Source organism: Pseudopipra pipra, chromosome 9 (assembly GCF_036250125.1).
Source record: "Pseudopipra pipra isolate bDixPip1 chromosome 9, bDixPip1.hap1, whole genome shotgun sequence".
Taxonomy (NCBI): Eukaryota; Metazoa; Chordata; class Aves; order Passeriformes; family Pipridae; genus Pseudopipra; species Pseudopipra pipra.
In genome coordinates, this window is record NC_087557.1 from 19,898,332 (window position 1) to 19,919,593 (window position 21,262).

The following is a 21,262-nucleotide window of genomic DNA, read 5'->3' on the forward strand; positions in this document are numbered from 1 at the left end:
AAACACTTTAATCCAAATGCTTGCCTCTTTCATAGTTAACTACTATTTACTACTTCTTTGAATATAAAATAATACTTTAACCACAGCAAGCCAAAGCTCATTTCTGTCACAAATCTACCTAAACAAATACAAACCACCAAATTATTTCTTCTGCAAAGCAGAGGAGGTTTAATTAATTTTTGAAAGTCTCTACTACGTTGTTCTTTTAGCACTGAGATGTGTAATGAAGTACTAGTTCTACAGCAATATGTAAGAACAGTATTTTACTTACAGCAACAATTTTGTCATGGACATGAATTTGGCCATTGTGGTCAGCAGCACTACCAGGTATTATATTTTTCACAAAAATCCCTGAAGGTTCTGCTGGAGAGGACAAAAAGAAGTCACTGCATTAACCTAATCTGTTTCTTTTCTGACTAAGATTTTTAATTCCAGCCTTTTTCACACACTTTCTTCTTTCCATAAAGTGATGATTGTGTAAACCACCAATATTTGCATGTTACCGCTCACACAACTTGACATGAAATGACTGAGGATCTCTGGTGGAAAAACCAGCACTGACACAACCACCTGTACACTGACCTCAAAATTCTTCCCTTAAAATGGCTCACAAAAGGCTGCCTCCTCCATGGATTCATCCTTTTGCTTACCCAGGCTTTAAACCACAATCACTTAAATCCATGCTGCATTTGATTTCAATAGGACTAACTAAGCTAAAAGTAAAGTATGTGCTTAAGGACTTTGATCAGGACTTCAATCATCTTACAGCTAAAGAATTTAGTACTTTAAATCTTAATGAAGAAGGATTTTTCTTTTTTTAAAAAAAGAGAAACATGGAAATCAGAAAAGCCGTCCTTTGTCATGTCTGACGTTTGATTATTAATTCTAATTAGAACAAGGAAATAAAAACAAAACAAAACAAAACAGTAAAAAACCCCGAAACACTAACACTTCCACCAACTCACGCTAAATAAGAAACACTGATCTTTAATTCTGGCAAATCTTCACACCCCATTCATCCTTTTCTGGACACTGACCTTCATCAAATACCTGCCCAACATGGTTTGTCTATGCTCTACAAAACCCCTCCAACTAGTGCTTCAAACTCACCTTTTCCCATTGCCTGACATGTGCCCCTCCCCAGCCCCCTGCACTGGCCTGGGATTCCTGCCTGGCAACACAAGAGGATCTCCTGGGAACAAAGAGCGTTTGAGAGCAACTCCAGCTGCACCATGTTCCCAAATTACCTCGACTCCCACAAGGAAGGAGAGGGATAAAAAGCACTACCCCTTTGTGTAAAACCAGATATTCAGTTGGGTCAATTTTAAAGACATTATCATTTGTGCAACCAATATCTGAAAGACAAGTTAACAGCTCTAATTTAAAGAGGATTTAGGGGAAAAAACCCAGCTGATTGCATGTCCCCATATCCTACCACAGGTAGGAGCTATTCATTTTCCCCATAGTTAATAAAGGGTATTTGAGAAGCCCCTGTCCTAGACCTACTACATCCTGTAGAACTCACCTACATCACATGTGCCAGCATATCCAACAATTGTTATTCCCAGGCTTTGCCCATTCTTTTTTACAAGTTCAACGTCATAGGTATCAAAAAGGTTGATATTATCCTATAAATAAAGCATAAGACAGTAAAAAAAATCTTGTAATTTTGCAGTACTGTTACAATATTGCAGGTTAATTAAGATCTTTGGAAGTGAGCAGTGATTTTGATTTTCCTGTTTTAAGAGGGATTGTATTTGTAAGACAGACATAACCAAGATTTGCTGAAAATAAAGTGTCACCAAAGTCTTTGTTTGCTTTTTAAATTTTTTCCCAATACCTGATCCATATAGCTGTCAGAGGTATAATATAAACATTTTATTGAAAGGTTTTTATTACACTACTCAGGGGCCATTTCCCTTTGGATTCCACTTGGTAACAACAAACTTCCCAGGCAATCCCTCAAGACAACAAAAATCCTGAATGCCCTCAGAATTTCTTCTCTCCCTTTAAAATGTGAGTCCTGATGTTTGCTGTGATCCTGTTCAAGTTTGACCACCATCAAGCTGCAAGGAGAACCAGAAGCCTCCAGGTTGTCCATTGCAATGGGACACAAAAGCCTCATTAGTTTGCATTCAGATAAAATCATTTTTAAGACCTATCAGAAAAGGGAGATAATTCCTTTGTAAATGTAATGTAAATTCATTTGTAAAGTCCCTACAAAGCTGCCTCAGGATGTCTGTGCAATTCTCCTCTGACCAGTAAAAATCTAAACTGCAAGACAAGAGTTCAAACATGGAACAGTAAAGACATTCGTGAGACCAAAGAGAAAAACAATCAAGCACATAAATCTGGGATTGCAACGGATAAGTTAAAATACATAGAGTTGTTTGTTTTCAGTAATCAGATTGTACAGCCCAATGAGATCAAAAAGAAGATGATGAGAGTAAGGTCTGTTAAAGTGATGAAATCAAGAGGGGATACTGTCACTGCCAACAGCAAAAAACGGACTGGGAAACTAGAAAACATTTCTTAAGGGAGTGAAAAAGATAAGTTTAATCAAATGCTTGCCAAGCATCAGCTTTGGACAGACCCATATTAAAAGCAGGGTGGAGTTATAGCCATATTGCACTTTTCAATGAAAGAGAAATCAATGGACAGCTATCTCATCATCACACACACCTCCCTCCACTAGCACAGTCATTAAACTCATTAAATGCCTCCCAACTCCCTTGCTCCGTAAGAGGCTGATGGAGATGAAGATAAGTTTTGACTCTGTCACTTATCTACAGAGTAAACAAGCCTATAGAAACACCTGAAATGGAGCTATGGCCTTGAGAGTCCTGCTGTTTTGACAGTCAAAAGCTCCTCAGAGTCAATGCTTTAATGCAAAACATCAGAAGGGAGCTTGGAAAAATCAAAGTGCAAAGGCCTAAGCAGAGTCAGCACAAGTAGGCTGCTAACATTGCTGCCAGTATCTTGGAGAGTACAGATGAGAAGTCTGTTTTCTTGTACCCATGCACAGATGTAGGGTAGCTTCAGTTATTCTCTACTACAATAGAGAAATAAGAAATTTAAGGAAAATCAAATATTAATATAAAACTGAAAATAACCAATGATCTATTAAAAATGCCTTTCTGCTAGTTTGCAAAAAAAAGGAAAAAATTTTCTATTCCAAAGCTCACAGCTAGTGAAAGTACTCAGAAATCAGAGATAAATTAGATTATAGAGAAAATTTCAGACAAAGTGGAAAGGTGAAGCATTGAAATCAACATTAAATTAATAAATACATTCAGTTTAGCCACTAATCTTGTCTTCAGCAAATCTCTCCTAGCACCAGGAAAAGGAGTTTCTTCAAATCTACATATGAAGGCACTATTTAGTTCAGAAAAAAGAGATGATATCCAGAAAGAAGTAGATAAAATTGCAAAACTATTTTTTCCCCTCCAAACTACATAGGAGGCATAAGGAGGACACTGAAAATACATCCAGAAGAAATAATATTGTAGAAAGGCTGCAGCATCTACAGTGCTTGGGGTTGATTAGGGACAACACGAAGAGAGAAAAATAGGACTTCGTAGAGGAAACAAAACTAGCATCATGTTATTTTTTCCCTAATACGGGCCTTGGAAAATATGATCCAGTCAGAAAAGAAGTACCTCATAACAATGCTGATTCTCTTGGAAAGCTTTTTGTCAGAGTATTGGACAAACCCACCTTTAAGACTCCAACCTTACGTACATAAATCCCCTCTTCCCATCTCTCTCCCACTCACATTTTGTACTACACCAACCCCTCTTGGGAGAAGAGGAGCTTGAGAAGGACCCAAAATACTCAACTGGCAGCTTCAGTTTTCCAGAAATGCAAGACACAAAGCTACTGGCAGCCCAGCAAGCAAGAAGTGCATTTATAATAATATGACTTCTACTCTGACCTTTAAAAATGGTGCTTAAAAAAAAATACCTCTCTTCACTCACATTCAAGAAACTAAACAAGAAAGAAAAGGCTACTCAGATTCTACACCTAAATCTAAGCAGCACAGTAGCAGCAGATGGTACACAAGCACAGCTTTGTTTATGTTTCGAGACCTACTGTACACTTAGTGTAGCATTTGTTGATTTTAATTACTCAAAACTGAAAAGAATGACTTCAAAAACAAGAGACTTTGATATGACCATGATAAGATTTGCTAAAACAAGTTTCAAAATTTTTAGATATATTTCCTATCACAGACAGTAGTGTAGACTATGAAAACATTACACTTATGTTTCATAAAAAGATGATTGTGCTGAATAATTCTGGTGTGGCCGTGGCGCTCTGGATTTCAGAGCAGGCAAATTCAGAGTCCAGTTTTAAATCCACTTACAAATGATTGATTAGCAAAAATTTAATGAGCTAAGAAGGAGAACTAAAAGTACCACTTATCGATAATGTTTATGGTCTTGGTAATTAAATTATCCACTCTGAAATAAATTCTGTAAAGCTGGTCATTCCAATCCCAAGATTACAGGTATTAATAACATACAGGAAAAAGGGAAAAATTATAGAAGGCAGGGTTATAATAATGACCACTTAAATACAAGCACACGATATCTGGAAACTCAAGAGAGAAGTAGTACTTTAGGTCTCAAGAACACTCTGTTCTCTCTTTCCTTTCTGATCACAAGCCACAAACATACTTAAAAATGTCATAAGGAAGCAGCAGGTACTTACATTTCCATTTTGAAGGGAAGGTAATGTGCTGACTGGCCAGCTCACAGGAGCTGGTGGAGCCTCCATGACTTCACACTTGGGGTCCCTTGCAACAATCATCCTAACAGAATTCCCACAGTTTCTCAGCACTTGGGCAACTTGCTCACTTGTCATTCCTCGCACATTGGTCCCTCCAATCTGTAAGATGTGATCTCCTGTTCGGAGCCTCCCATCCTTCAAATACAAATAAAATTGAAAACATGTTTCCAGGCTATATATAAAATATCTGTTCCATTACAAAACTGAAACTTTATGGCATCTTCATGGCCATGAGAACCAATGTGAGAAAACACCAGCAAACTGACCACCATGGCAACATACTAAATAATTCAAGGACTCGTTTGCACAATCACGAGCTGTTTTTTCCACTGGTTTGCTCATTTAGGAGAAAACAGAGAGCAACAATGTTTTATAATCTCACAAATTGTCATGTATTGCTATTTCATAGAACAATCCTCACAGGACAGGGGCTAGAATGAAAGCACAGCATTTTGATTTAGGACTTTTTAGACTTTTTCCTAATACTTCTATATTAGCCTGGCAATTCTTTTCTCATATGAATAACTCCAACTTGAGTGAGTAAATCCAGTGAAGCTAACAAGACTACATATAAACCATTTTTACCTGATAATTATGATTCATGACCTATATCATAATTTCTATTATAAGCAAGCATTCCTAGGACCAAATCCTCAACTAGTATTGATCAGCACAGCTCCACCAGCTTCAGTGCATTGATTTATACAGCAATCACAGAGTTATTCCCAGAACCAACTCAAACTCATTTACAAAGTCATCCAATTTTAACATGTATATGCATCATTATTTCACATGTTCTTAACGATGTCCTCATTCAGCTGAGAATGATGTGGTGAGTTCTTAACTTACATGCTTCATTGGTAGCCAAAACACTTCATTCCTTACAGCAAAACAGGTGTTAGACAATAATCAAGAAATACTCATTTATACAGAACAGGTTCAGGGGGATACAGTCAAGCAAAAGCCAACACTGTCCAGCAAAGTTCTTCAAATTTCTATTTTTTATTTCCATCCTATACTAGAGGAAGTACCCTAGCCTCTCTCTTTGTCTGTATGGGTTCCAGTCTTCAGCTATTGTAACTCACTATGATCAAATTCACTTAAAAAAATCCAAATCTGTTTTGTTATTGCAAGTGTTCTGCTCTTAAATGCAGCAACACTTAGCACCGAGTCTTTAAACATGAGCAATCAAAGGTTGAAAACTGTACCTGTGCAACTTCAAAAAGTATCAGGAGCTCCAAAAGCCTTTGCATCAAACCTAAGTGTCTCCCTGAACCGGTCAGATTGCAAGGCAGGGATCAAAAACCCTGGAAATGAAATCCACTACAACCAGGACATTTTCAATCTCTAAACTGAATCTTGTAATGCAATGACTTCAATAGAACAGATCCTCTCATTTGGAGAGTTTGCCCCTATAGATGCTGTCAAATTCTACAGTGTATTTATTTGTCCTCCCCCACACTGACCAAAAACTGAAAATATAAAAAGTATTGAAAATATGAGACAACTTCTCAGAATTTCTGCATGTTCAACAATGTTACAAAAGCCAAAGCATGTCTGAGAAACAACTTAATTTATATCAGGTGCTGACTTTCTCCTCAATCATACCTTCAACATATTTATTTATGAAGTATATGTTGGCATTCAGACTTTGATGCTATCAGCTTCCTTTTGTTTAAATATATTAGTTTATTTTAAGACTGTCAAAACCAGTTAATTATACTTTACAATCAAACAAGAAGTGACATAATATAACAAATTACCCGATCTGCTAATCCCCCAGGAACAATCGTTCTTACAACTACTCCACTTGACTTTCCTCCTACAATTCCAAAGCCTAATCCCGAACCATCGTTAATCAGCTCAACGTCTTCAATGTGGCCCCAGTGAATCTGCAATTAATAAAAACAGGAGATTTTAATTTGAGTCGATCATCAATGTTTCTCACTTTCACGTGAATGACGAGAATTAATCAGAGCAATTTTCTCTCTCCACCCCACATATTGGAGATCTGTGGGATTTTGTTCACTCAGCTCCATTTCCTTATAAATACGCAGTGGGATTTATCATCTGTTTTTAAACACACAGTTTGTCCTTCACTTTCAGGATAACAGGATACTAGGAAAAAGCTTGACTAGGAAAAAGCAATTTTGAGATTTTCCTGCCAAAATGAAAACTATCCTTTCAGTTTTTCATAAATCAAGAACACTATAAACAAGAGGGAAAAACAAGGGCAAGGAGCTTGCACTGGCCTAGTTTTCACTTAGCCTTGCCCAAATTCTTATTTCTGTTATTCCACTTACTCTAAACACCACCAGTACTGAATTAATAGCACAACACAATATTCTGCCATACTGAATTGGAAGCAAATTTTCCAAGCTACACTGTACCATGACCTTATGTTCTACAAGACAATCTGAAAATAACAAAGCTGTTAAGCAACTCAAACCCAGCCAATGTTTCTGTCAGATTAATATCTCATAGAAACCAAAATGGAGCAGAGTAGGCAGATTTAAGTCTTCTGTGAATAAAGGATTTATTAGCATACTGAAAATCTTTGCCAAAGCCAGTTAAATATCATAAAAGAAATTTAAGGACCCCCTGTAGAGATATATATTTGTATTTTATTTTGTTAGTCTGTTCAGTGCAGATCTTTCAATGAAAAAGCAGTTAAAGTTTAATTCTTTAAAATTTTCAGTGCAATAAACAATATTGATTATCCACTAAAGCCTTCAGATTTCACTACCTCTGTAATAATCATGAGGGAAATAATTACTGAGAATACGGAAAAGCACTGCTTTTACCCAGATTTCCATCAAAATCTACTAGCATAATAAATTAAGATTCCAATATTGCAATCCCTGAATTTAGATGTGCAGTTTGACCAAATTCAGTGGAATTTGGTCCACATGGAACATATCGGTAGAACACAGATGGAAGTTCAGCCCTAATTTATTACCTGTCCCAGTGACAAGCTCTCCTTTGTCAGGAAAACAAAATGAGTTCACAATTAATGAAATTTGCAGATAAACCCATGATAAATAAACAGTGACTGAGAGGTTCTTTACAGGTAATTTCTGTTTGTTTTTTAAAACAAAGACAAGGCTTTTTCGTTTGAGCAGTGTAAGTTTAAATTGGTTGGGATATTTCAAACAGTGTTCATGGCAGGTTACTTTTACTCTCTTTTAAGATGTAATCAGAGCACCTTTAATTGCCGAGCTCAAGTAGGTTTCAGCTGAGTATACTCATAAAATGTTTTACCCAGCCTATGCTGAACAGACCCTGCTGCTAAGAATATGTTGATCTATTAAAGCTTCTGCTATCCCATAAAAACCCAGGATCTATTTTATAACAGCTCCATGCAGCTTTGCAATGGAAGCCTCACACTTACTGCACGGTGAGTCTAAATGAAATGTCATCACATATAAAATCTGATTAAAGCAAAAAATCCCTGCATGTAAAACTTGCTAACACAAACACTTAAGAGACATGAACAAAATATCCAGCAAAGTTCAAAATCTGATTTTGACAGTATTACAACAACTCACAGTCTCAGGTGGATTTACATCACTTAATAAGACAGCTGAAGTTCTGCTGTTCCCTTGAACTGGCTCCCTGGCCACGACCAGATGCAGGGATCCCGTGGATTGCTGGAGGAGGGCAATGGCGTGCTGATGGGAAATGTTCTGATCCAATGGGGTGCAATTAATGGCCAGTATGTGGTCATTTTCCTTCAGTCTTTGATCCCTTAACAAAACATTGAAAGCAATTTTTTAATGCACCAGAGTGACTTCACATCGGGCTCATGTAATTTAAATACGAACATGCAAAATACATAGTTGTGCAAAGTGAAACATTTATATATTTTAAAAATCTGGTTATTAGGATGTCTTCACCAAATTCCAAACTACATGCAATTCACACTGTAAACTGCACCGCCCAGACACATTGTGTTCCAGCTTTATCATGGTACAAAAATATCTTCAATTTTTTATTTTGCTTCTACTCAAAATTAATTGAAATTCCCTCATCCTTTCTTGTTAATATTGAACTACAAAGCAGAAAAAAATTATTTTTCTAGTTAAACAATAAACTAGGAACTATTCTTCATTGTCTTTAGCACTACATGCTACTATCTCTAAGTATCCACAACTCAGGCTTTGATATTGTTTTGTATCATTATTTAATCTAAAGATCAATGAGCTGCATACTTATATTTTACTTAAAATTTATAGTATCAAGCTTCACACATGAAACTTTCTTTGAGCAATACACAGTTCAGTTGCTACCTTGACATAATGTAAATTTCACAGTTAATTCATCCCAGTGATGAATTTAGATTTGTGACAAGAGAGAAACCATCACTCATCTCCTTTATTAAATATTCATTCTGAGCACGAGACCAAACTGTTACATAGACAGACACTGCCTTCAAAGCTCTGTAGGAATCCAAAAAAAATCTCCAGGAGATCTTGTCTCAGAAGCAAAATGGGAAGCATGCTGGGGAAATTTATAAACTCTCAAACAGTGTAACTGCACATCTTAACTAAGGCATTTTAAACTTCCTTTTTATCATGCCATGTTTAAAATGTTTCCCAGAAATCACTTTCTTCAAGCACTAACCATATTTTAGATTCTCTCATCAAAGAAAGTGAGCAGCAGGTCATCAAATCCTAAAGTGAGATATTCACCCTCCTTTTGACATCCGGATCAGTCCATCTGTCTCCACTTTGAAAGAGCCTTAATATGCTTTTCTTTAAGTGTTCTCTGGTGTGTTCTCTGTGGGCCCATCGCCATTATCATTCCAACCTCTCCCCACTCTTTTTGTCATCCTGTGTTGGCACTTCCTGACATGTGTTATTTAAAAAGTGACACCAATGACTTGAAATCTAGACACATTTTCTTGAAACATAATTCCGAGCACTGCATTTGTCTCATGCCAACTCTTGTGGTTTTACAATCACATTTTATTTTTAAAGGATTGCTCTGCCTTTTGTTGTTGGGTGAAAACCCACAGACAATACAGGAAGAAACTGCCTGAAGCCTTGATTCTATGATGACATCTGTGCAGGGATCTGTCGGGAGAAGTGGATCTAAATTTACACAGGAAACAAACAGTAAAACCAACTATAAATAGGGCATTGTCAGCGGCACATAAATAAAGGAACAAGGGGGGGTAAAATCTTTCAGGGACACAATGCACAAAAATTAAAAAGGAATCTAATTTTTATTTTCCTTGTATTCTTTTCTGAGTTTTCTTTTGTTTTTTTTTAATCAGTTCTCAAGATTCTCTAAAGTGAGTCATGACTTCTGGAAATTCCATTTATGAATTGCTCAGATATTTAAAAGTCATCTGAAAATCTGATCCTCAAAACATGAGTCCCTTCAGTTGAAAAGCCAGAATTCAAGATACCACCACCAAAATACCCCACCAGATAACCCAGATAAACATGTTATTCTGATGGAGTTTTCAATGTGAATGTTGTAACTTTTCCCTCCATGGAAAGTACAATTTTCCAACACAATTATAAAGATCTCACCTGTCAGCTATGCTTCCTGGCTGGACTTCCTTGACAAAGATACCAACTTCTCCCACGCTGGGATTTTTAAGAGCAACCACACTAAATCCAAGACCTCCAACAGAAGGTTTATCAATCTTTATTGATTCTATTTGTCTTCCCTAATAAAACAGAAAATAAAATTATTTACTAATTTTTAATGCAATAGAATGAGCTAGTTTAAAACTTATGAACACTGGAAGAATTATTCTCCTCCTAAGACTAAAGAAAGGCAAAATACCGAATATGTTATTTCTATAAAAGCTCCTCCATTTATTATTTTTAATATAGCAACGTATTGGATATGCAAGCACTCTGAGGTTCTGAAACCTCAGGGAATTTAAGAGCTGCTTTCACACTTCATTCACATTATGAGATGAATTCCAAACTGGATGAGAACTATGAAAGAAGTGCTGTCTAGAGCAATATATTTGGGATTTCTGGAAATGCTGCATAGCTGAACTAAATTACTTGTCTTTTGGCTCCCCTTGCTTTTAATGCTGATTTTTAGGTGTGCATTCAAAAGACTGTATTTTTTAAATAGAGAAATTAATTTCCTTCCCCTCCCTGCAACTTCACACTTAATGTTAAAAAAGTTTGCTTTTGCAACTGCCTGTTTTTCAGTTTTAATACAAGATTTCTGGGGTTGTTTACTGGGAAATATTATTCAGAGAATGCACTACTATCACAGCTGCTTTATCCAAAATAACATGCAGTCTTTACTGCTAAATCTTTTATCTGATGAGTTAATGACATACTAATGAGAAGAGTTATGCTCAAAATATTACAGCTACCTTAAGGTAGTCAATTAGCAACAGTTACTTAATACAGAAAGGCATGACTAACCAATTAAATTAATGGTTCAGAGTAACACAGAACAATACATTTGTAGTATAAATGCCAATCCCACGTGTGTGGATGTCTGCACCTGTACAAATTCTATAAGAATAAGTTTTAAATCACAAGTTTTCACAATCCACATGGCAAAGTTAAACCAAACTAAATGAAGAGTTAAATAAAATATTACATGCTACTTCTTTTAATCCTTCACACTGCTCGTGTATTAACAAAGCTGGCACATTTCCAATTCAAAATATACTTGATAAAACAAGTGTCTCCATCAAAACGAGTTTCTGCTGAAAATGTCCATTTTCAACTAAGTGTCATCAAATACCAAAAGCATTTTCTGGCAACTGAAACTTCTTTACTGTGTTGGGGCATGCGGCAGGAAGCAAGACAAAAAAAAAATTGGCAAAGAAAGAAAAAAACAAAACAAGCCACCAAACCACTTCTTTCTACTGCTGACTTTATCTTCCACAGGGTAAAGTTTTCCGCAGCACATTTCTACTCTGTACTGGTTACGAGGCACCACGCTCCCAGAAATGCAACAAAAAAGCATTGTGAAAATGTACTCCTAAAGCAAAATAAGTTTGGAGAGCCTTACCTTTGCCATTTGTTGGATGATCATGTTAAATTCATTAACTCCCAGGTTTGGAGTGAAGGGAGGTGTTTTGGGTCCAGGTGAACTGCAAGGTGTCCCAGCAGCGACTGATTTGTCAGCAAACACAAGCAGCCCTCTCTTAGTAAAATCAAAATCTACTGAGCGGTCAGGAGGGATGTAATTGAGCTGTTAAAAATGAATAAAGATGTGGGAAAACTATAAAAAACAAAAGGAGGGATTTCCACATATACCATGCTGTGTGCAGACTGCCAAAGAAACAAGTGTACGCATGTTCATATATGCCTATTCATACAAATATACACACCTGTATAAATTAGGCAGCGTTAAAATTTAAGCTACAACCAAGCTACTATATAAAATTTAAACTGTTTTTCAGAAGGAAAGTTCTCTGAGTGTTCCAGCTGTGTTTCTACTCCACTTTTTTCTTCGTTTCTTTCATGCGTCTTCCCTGCCTATGCCTGTTATCCTCTTTTCACTCTGATATTTCAGAAACGACACATGCAAAAGCAGCAAACGCTAAAGAGGCACTCAAGCACTGTTGCAATTGTCAGGCAAATCAGTATAAAATTTTGGCACAAAAATCCAAATACTCCGAGAGTCACTCAGGAGCCCAAGGCCTGGTCTGTATTATCCCTTCCCCAGAGAGAGCCTTGGTACAAACTAGCTACCACTGAACGTGCTATCACTGCTAGAACTTGCAGTTCTAGTCCTGACTGATAATGAAGAAATGCAGAAATATTCCAAGTGTGATATAATAAACTGGAAAATCCCATCCTGAATGAAACTGCCCATCCTTAAACAGAATTTCAAGAAAACCTAAATTTTCTAGATATGCGAATTCCTAACATTCTGGATGTAACATCCACTATGTCACAGTCACATCTTAAATATACTTGTATTTTTATACATTTTTTTAATAGTACGCAGACACGCATTCAAGCTCTGGAAGGAAGGAAGAGATGCAGAACGTATGGGAATATGGCAAGAACGGATAATGAATGTCACAGCCATCACCAAGCCACCCAGGGAGGAATATGTGAAACACATTTGGCAATGACAGCAAGGTGGCCTTGTCCCCCTAACACCACCCTGCTACATCTGCAGCTGGGCAGGTGCAGCCAAGACAGGGATTGCTGCTGCTCAGGCCCTGACTTTGAGCTTTTGCTGCTGATTTTAAGTTAACTGCAGGGTGAGATCTGTTCATGCAGATGTGTCATGGATGCCCATGTCCACAAAACCTAAATGTCAGCTGGCATTATAAACCAAACTACATAAGTTCTGACTGCTGCTGAAACCAAGTAATTTTAAAACTAGCTTGGGTAGGTCTGCATCGGAGCTTGGCAAATCTTTAGGAGGGGTTTTCTAGACTTTCTTTCCCAAAGCAGGTTAACCATTCTCGTACAAATTAACAGGAACTGAAGCAATGATGTCTTTTAAAGAGGAAAGATGCTGCCAGTGAGCTGATAAACATATTTAGCTTCTCTGGAAAACAAAGGATCCCAGTCCAACACTGTCCAGAACTCAAAGTACTGGAGCTGATGTCTTTCACAGATGCTTTTTTCTGATCGATGTGGTTCCCAACACCTGCCTCTCCTGCATTCCTTTCAAAGCACATTGCCCTTTGACCTGTTTGTTGCAAAACCACTTCTCATTTCAGCAGCGACTGTTGATATCAGCTTCACAAAAGAAAAAAAGCCCAACATTCACTCACACCATGTTACAGCTTATTAACAAGAGCGCCCTCGTTAACACACGCCTACACATCATGATTTAAGTTCCATGCTGCCCATAGTTATCATCGCACCAACAACTGTAATTTTACACTCACTTGTTCCTTCAGTTGCTTGATGGATTGCTGGAGAGTCAGTATCTGGTTAAACAAGGGGCTCCTGAGGGTGTTCCGTAAAACAGCCAGGTTTTCCTGGTGTTGGGAATCCCTTTTCTCATGCAGTTTTGCTTGCAGACGATCCAGAATCTGCAGCACCTGCTGCTTATCTGCACCACAAAGGAGTCCAGGTTAGGAATGGAGCTTCCTTACTCACTGCCCCACAAAAGCAATCACTTTCAGAGCACATACCTGCCGCAGGGTTTTCAGGCATGTTGAGGGGTATTTTTGGAATAACCTCAGAATAACCTAGATGAGATTTAAAAAAAAAATCAAATTAATAAATGATATATCCAAACAGAATAGTAACACACGATAAATGCAATAATAAAATACTAAGCTAACTACAACGAATTTAATAGAAAAAAAATACCACCCCCAGTTGTTTACCCCAACTATTCAACAAAGCTCTCAACATACCTAACTGCACTGTAGCCTAAGCACACCTAAAAATTTTTCCTTGCTCTGTGTACTTTTCCTTTCACACACAGAAAGGAATACAAACAACTTTCAAATATGAGTAAAAATGCAGTTATAAAAACAGACTGAAAAGGAAAGAAAACTGAGATTTAGTTATGTTTAACCAAATTATTTTGAATATTGACACAGAGCTAAAATCTAGTTATTATTTGGAAGATACTTTTACACTGATTAATTATTTGTAGACAGTACATTCTTCTCATGATAGCTCAGCCCTGCTGAATGGCAATGTAGGTGAAACGTCGTCTTTCTTTACAAAACAATGAAATTTCCTCCACTCATGGGACAGCACAGAATTAAGGCCCCGAATTGGGCAAATTAATCCCTATTCTAACACATTCCTAAGGAAGGTCAATTCTAATCACAGCCTCAGTGGTGGAAACAGGTGAAAGAAGCCTGTTCTCTCCTCCTGCAGGAGATTGCCTTTCTCTTTTCTATGTACATGACAAGCTTTCAAGTAGCAAAATATCCTTTATCAACCTTTTAAGGGGCAGAATATCCTTTATAAAGCTTCTCCACAGTGCCAAATAGAACAGGTCTCCAACTGGGGCTGAGGCCTAGATGGCAGTATAAAAACAACAGACTTGCAATTAGCAGCGATGATAAATTTGTACCCTTGCTTGCATGTTATTAAGTTGATGTGGAGCCTGTCAGTCTGAAATCTATCAAGGCAGCTCTACCAAAACACACATGAGGAACAGGACTTCTTCACTTAGTACAAGCTCCTCTGAAAGAAGTCAGCCATTTAACAGCACAATTTACATAATTTTAATTATATCCAGTCTATAACCATGTAATTTCAGAATTATATATTTGGAATTATTTTGGTACAAAAATAGCTATATCTATATATCTATATAAAAAAAGCTCTTTATATTGCTTTTTTAATCTTGCAATTCAAGAGCAGAAAGGGTCATATGGTAAATGTGACACCAGGGTAAGCACATCCCAAGGGCTCTCTCCCACCAGGACCTCTGATCCTTTCAGCTCTGCCGCTGACACTGTCTGTGCTCACATGGAAAACATCTGGAGTTCTGGGAGGACACTGTTAAATTTAACGAAATATTAATTATGCAGGTGAGTAGCATCTCTTCTGCAGAGTCGTATTAAGTTGATTTACCTAATGAAAAAAATAAGCGGATACAGTTTTGTCACAAACCACAATTTTAGATTTATGCATCCTTTGCTGTGCATATCTAAGCACCTTTGGCTCCTGAAGGAATTCCTGCAGAACTTGGTGGGTTTGTGTTGTTTCGACCCAGGGCCAGGCAAAATTAGTTGCTTTGCAAGACTATTAACAGATTTAGGAGGTAATTTTAAATCAAACTCATAGCAAGAGTTGAAGCAGCAAAGCCATACAACCCCTGAAAGATTTTCAGGAATGCATCTGAACTTTTGGAAGTGCTGCAGCTTTATTTTCTTTTCCATTCAAAATAAAACACTTCTAAGAGCGCAGCAGCCTTTGATTCTGTGCTGAGATCTGCTTTTGAAGAACAGACGAAAACGCCATTTCCTTACACACTCCTGAGTCTTCATCTAAACCAAAAAGACAAAACTTAACCTCCTCAACTAAAAATACTGTATGAACCATAACAAAGCAGGACAAAGAATATGGAAATTTGTTCTTTCTTCCGAGTTTTACTTCCCCCCATTCGCTTCCCTCCTCTTTCTACCTCACACCAGCAGATAAAAGAGGAAAAAAAAAACCTCTAAAGCAAGTAAACCAAAATCAGAAACGGATGGAAAATAACTCCTATGAGGAAAAGTGGCCTGGAATACCTTTAAACCAGCAGTGGGGTGAAGAAAAGACTAAACGCAGGAAAGAAATCCAGCATGGCAGGAAACAACAACGACTTGACAGCACCATGCCCATCTAAGAGCCAAAGCCAAGAGGCTGGTCCAGCTCCCCAGCCCTCTTTCATGCATTTATTCTTCCCTTTCCATCTCCATTCATCTGATCCCATAGTGAGCTGGAACAGGGAGCTAAACATGCAGAAAAAATCCTTCACGTTTTGGTAGGGTGAGTTTTCTGCCCAGTTAGCTCTGAGCTGCCAGCACTGGCAGAGGGGGACGAGAAGGGACAGGGATGTGCCCATACCTTGCAGCAGAAGCAAACTGCACCATGAGAAACACCCATCCCACACCAAAATAGCCTCAGTGCCACCCTGACCATCCCCAAGATTAATCTTTTTCCCACTACAGAGGGTGTAACAACAGCAGTTATGATGATGGGGTCAGACCCAAAGAAATTGGAGATTTAAATTTAAGGAGAAGAATGCAGGTGAGAGATCTAGGCTCCATTGAGGCTGAAGTTCCCTGGAGAAGGAGGTGCAAAATGGGGGGGGGGGGGAAAGATTAAAGAAAGTTTCAGCTTGAGCTGCTCCAAAGTGTCACTAAGAGCTACTCGTGCTGGTGGATGCCCAAGTGGACCTCGTGTTACAGTTCAGGTTTACACAGCACTTTGGGATTCCTCGTGATCAAAACTGGCCTTCAGCCAGCTTGCAATGCTTTTTAATGATTTTTTTTTTTCTGCAATACATTAAAACCACCCGCAGTATTTCTTTGTTCTCCTTTCTTTCATAAAAAGAGAGTGGGGAAAAAAAAATAAACAGCTCCTTCTGATGTGAAGGGATCCCTGAAAACATAAATTAATTTAGAGTTTTCAAGTAATGGATAGTTGAGGACAGGTCTCTAAGACTGGCTTTTGGGCACCACAGAAACTCACAAATCCATGTATTATTGTTCTCTTCATGTTCAGGAGCACAAACGTTATCATTACACATTTTCCAAACACACCCTAGGTCAGAACACAGTGTCAACATACAGTTGCTAAATTAGAAAGTCCATTCCTAGGTGTTAAATTTGAAGAATGATCCAAAACACTCTAGTTTTGTCTTGTTAAAATCAGTTCATTCACTCCACATTCAACTTTCTCTGCTCCAGTCTGAGTTCTACAGACATTTATTTATCTTATGGGTAGACAAAAGTACAAACCTCAGTTCAACATTTATGTCACAGCTCCCAATATAGCCATAAAATCATTGAGAAATTGATGAATTTAAGGAAGTTGAATGTTTTCTAACACCAGGACATGCCCCACACTCCAGCACAGCATGAACTTGGAGTTTCAATGTCTTCTGAGAGCTGAACTCAACCCATCTGAGGGAGCAGGAAAGCTTCATGAGGTTTTGTATGAAATCCCAAGACTTGGATCTTCTTCAAAAGCACACTTAGGAAAAAGGAGTTCCCCCGTGCTGATGCCAGCAGAGGTCATCAGAAGAGCCGAAAGGTTTAAGTCTTCCATTGCCATCAGCCCCCTTCCAGACACTGCCACTCGCATGGAGACACGGAGCGCTCGAGCCTGGAGCATCCCAGAGTCAGAGGGAACATGACATCCCATGACAAACACCTGCCCTCCAAAAAGGGCTGCTGAAAGATGGGAATGAGTGTGCTGCTGGGGTCTGGAGGAGGACATGGTTTAACCAGAAGAGATTCTTCTGCCCATTCCTCCCCACTCACCTACAACCACTTCTGTCCCACATCCTTCAACTTGGCCTCGAACAACCTGCATCCTTACGGGAAAAGTCCTGCCTCATGGGATGGTCTCCTCCCCACTCAGCCTGGCTGAAACCTTTTTGGACATTAAAATCCAAAAGTGCTAACTAACTGCTGCTATTTTTCAAAGGCTTCTAACACAGCCAACCTGAGCAGTCTGCCACAGCAACAGCCAAGGGTTCCATCCCAATCCAAAGTCACCTTTCTGCACTAATGCAGTTGGAATTTTTCCTGGCCCTGTTATCAGGAGTGACTAAGCTGCATATCATATTCCTCATCAGAGAGACCTCTGACTTGGAAAATTTCAGTCTCAGAGTTGATAAAAAAGTAAAAGCAAAAGCAAGGGAAAACAGGATTTGTTAGTGTGATCTTAATCCTAAATTGTCCTAACATAGCATCACCTGTAACTTCAGATATTCAAAACTATATTTACATGCCATCAAGCGAGTACACAGTGTGAAAAAAACACTATTCTAACCTATAGTTTGCTGTCCTACGTGTTATGCTCAGTTTTTCTCGTAATGTACAGAAAAATTCAGTCCAACCAAGCATAGCATGCTCACAGCTTTCTGATGAAACCACCAGAACCTGCTGCTCTGTGCAATGCTGAAGGATTTATAAAAAATGCTGTGGAACAGCACCGACTGCTCCAGGCAATAGAAAGAAACAAATGAACACTTCTGCGAGTACCTGAACACAGATACACCACACATCTCCAGGGTACAGCAGGTCAAAGGTAAATATTGTTAAAAATAAAAAATAATCCATGGGAAACTTGCTCAAGTCCTGTTTTTACATATGATCAGTGACTACAGGATGAGGAAAGTGAAGAAAACCCAACACTCTGCACCTGTGATTACCAGTCCCCATGCAGATCAAGAGGAGTCTTACTCACTCTCCAGGCATGCTAACTTTTAACAAGCAGAACCTGAATTCCTGCGGACTTCAGCCCCTAGGGAAGTGCCGGTGTGGGTTCTCTGTCGTCTAATAGAAGGGTGAGCTCATGCCAAAGCTGCTCTCCATGAAGCAATAACATGGTCTCAAAACCTGTTCTCACAAAGCTCACGAAAACTTGGTTTTAGAGCTAAATATTGTGATATTCTACTGATATTTGCCAATAAATCCTAAAGTTACTATGACGACAGTGTACATGATTAACAAATCACTTCATGGGTAAACAGGGCTGTTAGACCTGGAACCATGCTGAGCTTCTAAGCTTCAAAAATTTACAAGGAACACCTATTAATCATCCCTAAACAAAGCAAAAACATGCTCTGCTAAGAATCTCTGGATTGACCAGCATTGACGAGAAGTGTTGCAATGGGTGCATTACTTCTCTGCTCTTCCCATCACGATCCAGCCTTTCCAAGGAATGCAAACTGTTTGCACAACAACAGGATACCAAGATGTCTCCAGCACCTGGGAGAGCCTTCAGAATCCATAGGGAGCCACACAGTTCTATCACATCCCTAACACTAAGCCTTGGTGTTAAAATGATGCCAAAACCTCCAGTGCATGAAACCTAAAGAGTTTTGAGGTGGGGAGTCTCTGGGTGAGTGCAGGCTGGTACCCTGACCGCAGCTATCCTGGTCAAGGTGGTGTCCAAAGCAAGATATCGGTCAGGCACTGGAGAAGCGGGAGATGGTTGGAAACACTCAGAATCACGGAATGTTTCAGGCTGGAAGGGACCACAGTGGGTTCATCTGGTCCAACTTCCCTGCTCAATCAAGGTCATCCCAGAGCACACGGCACAGGATTGTGTTCAGACGGTTTTGGAATATCTATAGTGAGGGAGACTCCACACCCCCTCCGGGCAATCCCAGCGCTCCGTCACTGCACAGGAAAGAAGTTCTTCCTCATGTTCAGGTGGAACTTCCTGTGCATCAGTTTCAACCCGTTGCCTCTTATTCTATTGCTGGGCATCCCCGAGCAGAGAGATCCATCCTCTTGGCAGGTTGGAATATTTATTACAGATAAATATCGATATTTTTAACCCCATTTAGATATTTATAAACATAATTTCACCCGAGGATCTACACCACTGTGTCCGAAGGGGAATTAAGTCCTCTAGCAGAGCCTACTCTACGTGCCCCCTCCCATCCCATCCCACCCGCGGGGCTCCCGCGGTACCTGCGGGCGGGAGGCGGCGGCGCTGGCCGGGAGCGGCGAGATGCCGGGATGGCCGGGAGCGGCGGGATGCCGGGAGCGGCGGGATGGCCGCCGGCGCTCACCTGGGCGGAAGCGGGAAGCGAGGGGCGATCCCGCCTCACCTGCGGCGCAGGAAGCCGGGGCGGCGCGGCGGGAGAGCCGCCTCCCGAGGGACGGCCGGGAATCGGCCCCTCCCGGCCCCGCCGGGCCTGCGGGCGGTGCGGGGACAGCGCACGGGGAGGGGACGGGGCTGAGCCCACCAGCGAGACACGGGGTCTGGCCGCTGTGGGAAGTGCAGAGCTTAAACTTCGGAGCAGAAATTAACTTTTTAATCAGTTTTCAGCTGATCCAGACCTCCCAGTATGTTTATAAGTCGTGGTTCTGTCACATAGTCCTTGCCTGTCACATGGCCACCGACCTCCCCAGCGAAGGCAAAAGAAGTGTAAATATTGTAGAAAAGCTTGTTTTTCACTCTTTTGCAGTAAATCGGTGTCCAAACTTGATTCAGGAGCTGTTTCGCGCTCCCCACAGAGGCGAGGTGAGCTGTGCTCAGTCTCAGCAGTCCAGCCCGTCACCACTTCACACAAGGGAACGTCAAAAAACATAGGAAAACTACTTGGATGGAGTTAAGGGATTGAAAGACTTCCCGCACAGAACACCGAGCCAGCGCTGCTCCCAACAGCACCCCAAAACACACCACGTCACTGCAGCTTCCAAAGAAACACAGTGCAATGCCCGGGATGGCAATAAAAGCAAAGTTTTCCTCCCACTAGTCACAAAATTCTGAACAGGCACCATTTTAGTTAATTGCGGGAAATGCAGGTGCTTTCTGTCCCTGAAACCTGTATGTTAGCCTGCTTTCTGATTTTTAAAGAATTAGATATGTACGCACATGTACTCAAAATCTCCAAATTATAATTTTTATTCTGCTACACAGTTTCATGAGCTCATTTGCTGATCTCACACAGCCCTGCTCATTGCACACCGTAAGGGCTACAGGACATTTGGAAAATAATTTCTCATAGATTTCCCCTCATTCTAGTGCCTGTTTTTACTACGCAGCAGCAGTTGCACTAGAGCACGCAACGTGTTAAGAACACACCATTTCATCCCCCTTTTTAAAAAATTCCAGCTCCAAACGCCCAACTTCCCAGTCGTGACTCTCAGTTTTAATTAATGTGGCGCTCGTGAGAAGTGACAATTTTCTTGACAGTGATGAACAGCGAGTGGTGTATTTATCCATCCGAGAGACGCGCTGCAGACAGAAGAGCCGAGCACTTTCCCATCAGTGCACCTCTGTCTCCATCTCCGAGGGCTGAGTTCATCTCGGAGCGTGCTCTGGCCCTGGCCTTTCGCTTCCAGTTGCTGAAAGGAGTATCAATT

The 21,262-nt window shown here is 39.8% G+C and overlaps 1 protein-coding gene across 7 annotated transcripts in view; it reads right to left on the reverse strand.

Moving 5' to 3' along the window:
- PATJ (PATJ crumbs cell polarity complex component) overlaps window positions 1-20,013 on the reverse strand; it is a 145,277-nt gene extending 125,264 nt beyond the window's left edge. For 4 of the 7 annotated variants that reach the window (XM_064665020.1, XM_064665018.1, XM_064665022.1 and 1 more), the window contains exons 1-10: window positions 19,862-20,012; window positions 13,889-13,945; window positions 13,640-13,806; window positions 11,794-11,976; window positions 10,332-10,471; window positions 8,340-8,538; window positions 6,555-6,683; window positions 4,714-4,926; window positions 1,526-1,628; window positions 272-363 (exon numbers count right to left, since the gene is read on the reverse strand). In XM_064665020.1, the coding sequence (XP_064521090.1) occupies window positions 272-363; window positions 1,526-1,628; window positions 4,714-4,926; window positions 6,555-6,683; window positions 8,340-8,538; window positions 10,332-10,471; window positions 11,794-11,976; window positions 13,640-13,806; window positions 13,889-13,910 (1,248 nt within the window). In that variant the 5' untranslated portion in view covers window positions 13,911-13,945; window positions 19,862-20,012. Of the gene's footprint in view, window positions 1-271; window positions 364-1,525; window positions 1,629-4,713; window positions 4,927-6,554; window positions 6,684-8,339; window positions 8,539-10,331; window positions 10,472-11,793; window positions 11,977-13,639; window positions 13,807-13,888; window positions 13,946-19,861 lie in introns of all 7 variants that reach the window. The other 3 variants (XM_064665021.1, XM_064665017.1, XM_064665023.1) reach the window with 2 other exon arrangements.
- Between the last annotated feature and the right edge of the window lie 1,249 nt (window positions 20,014-21,262).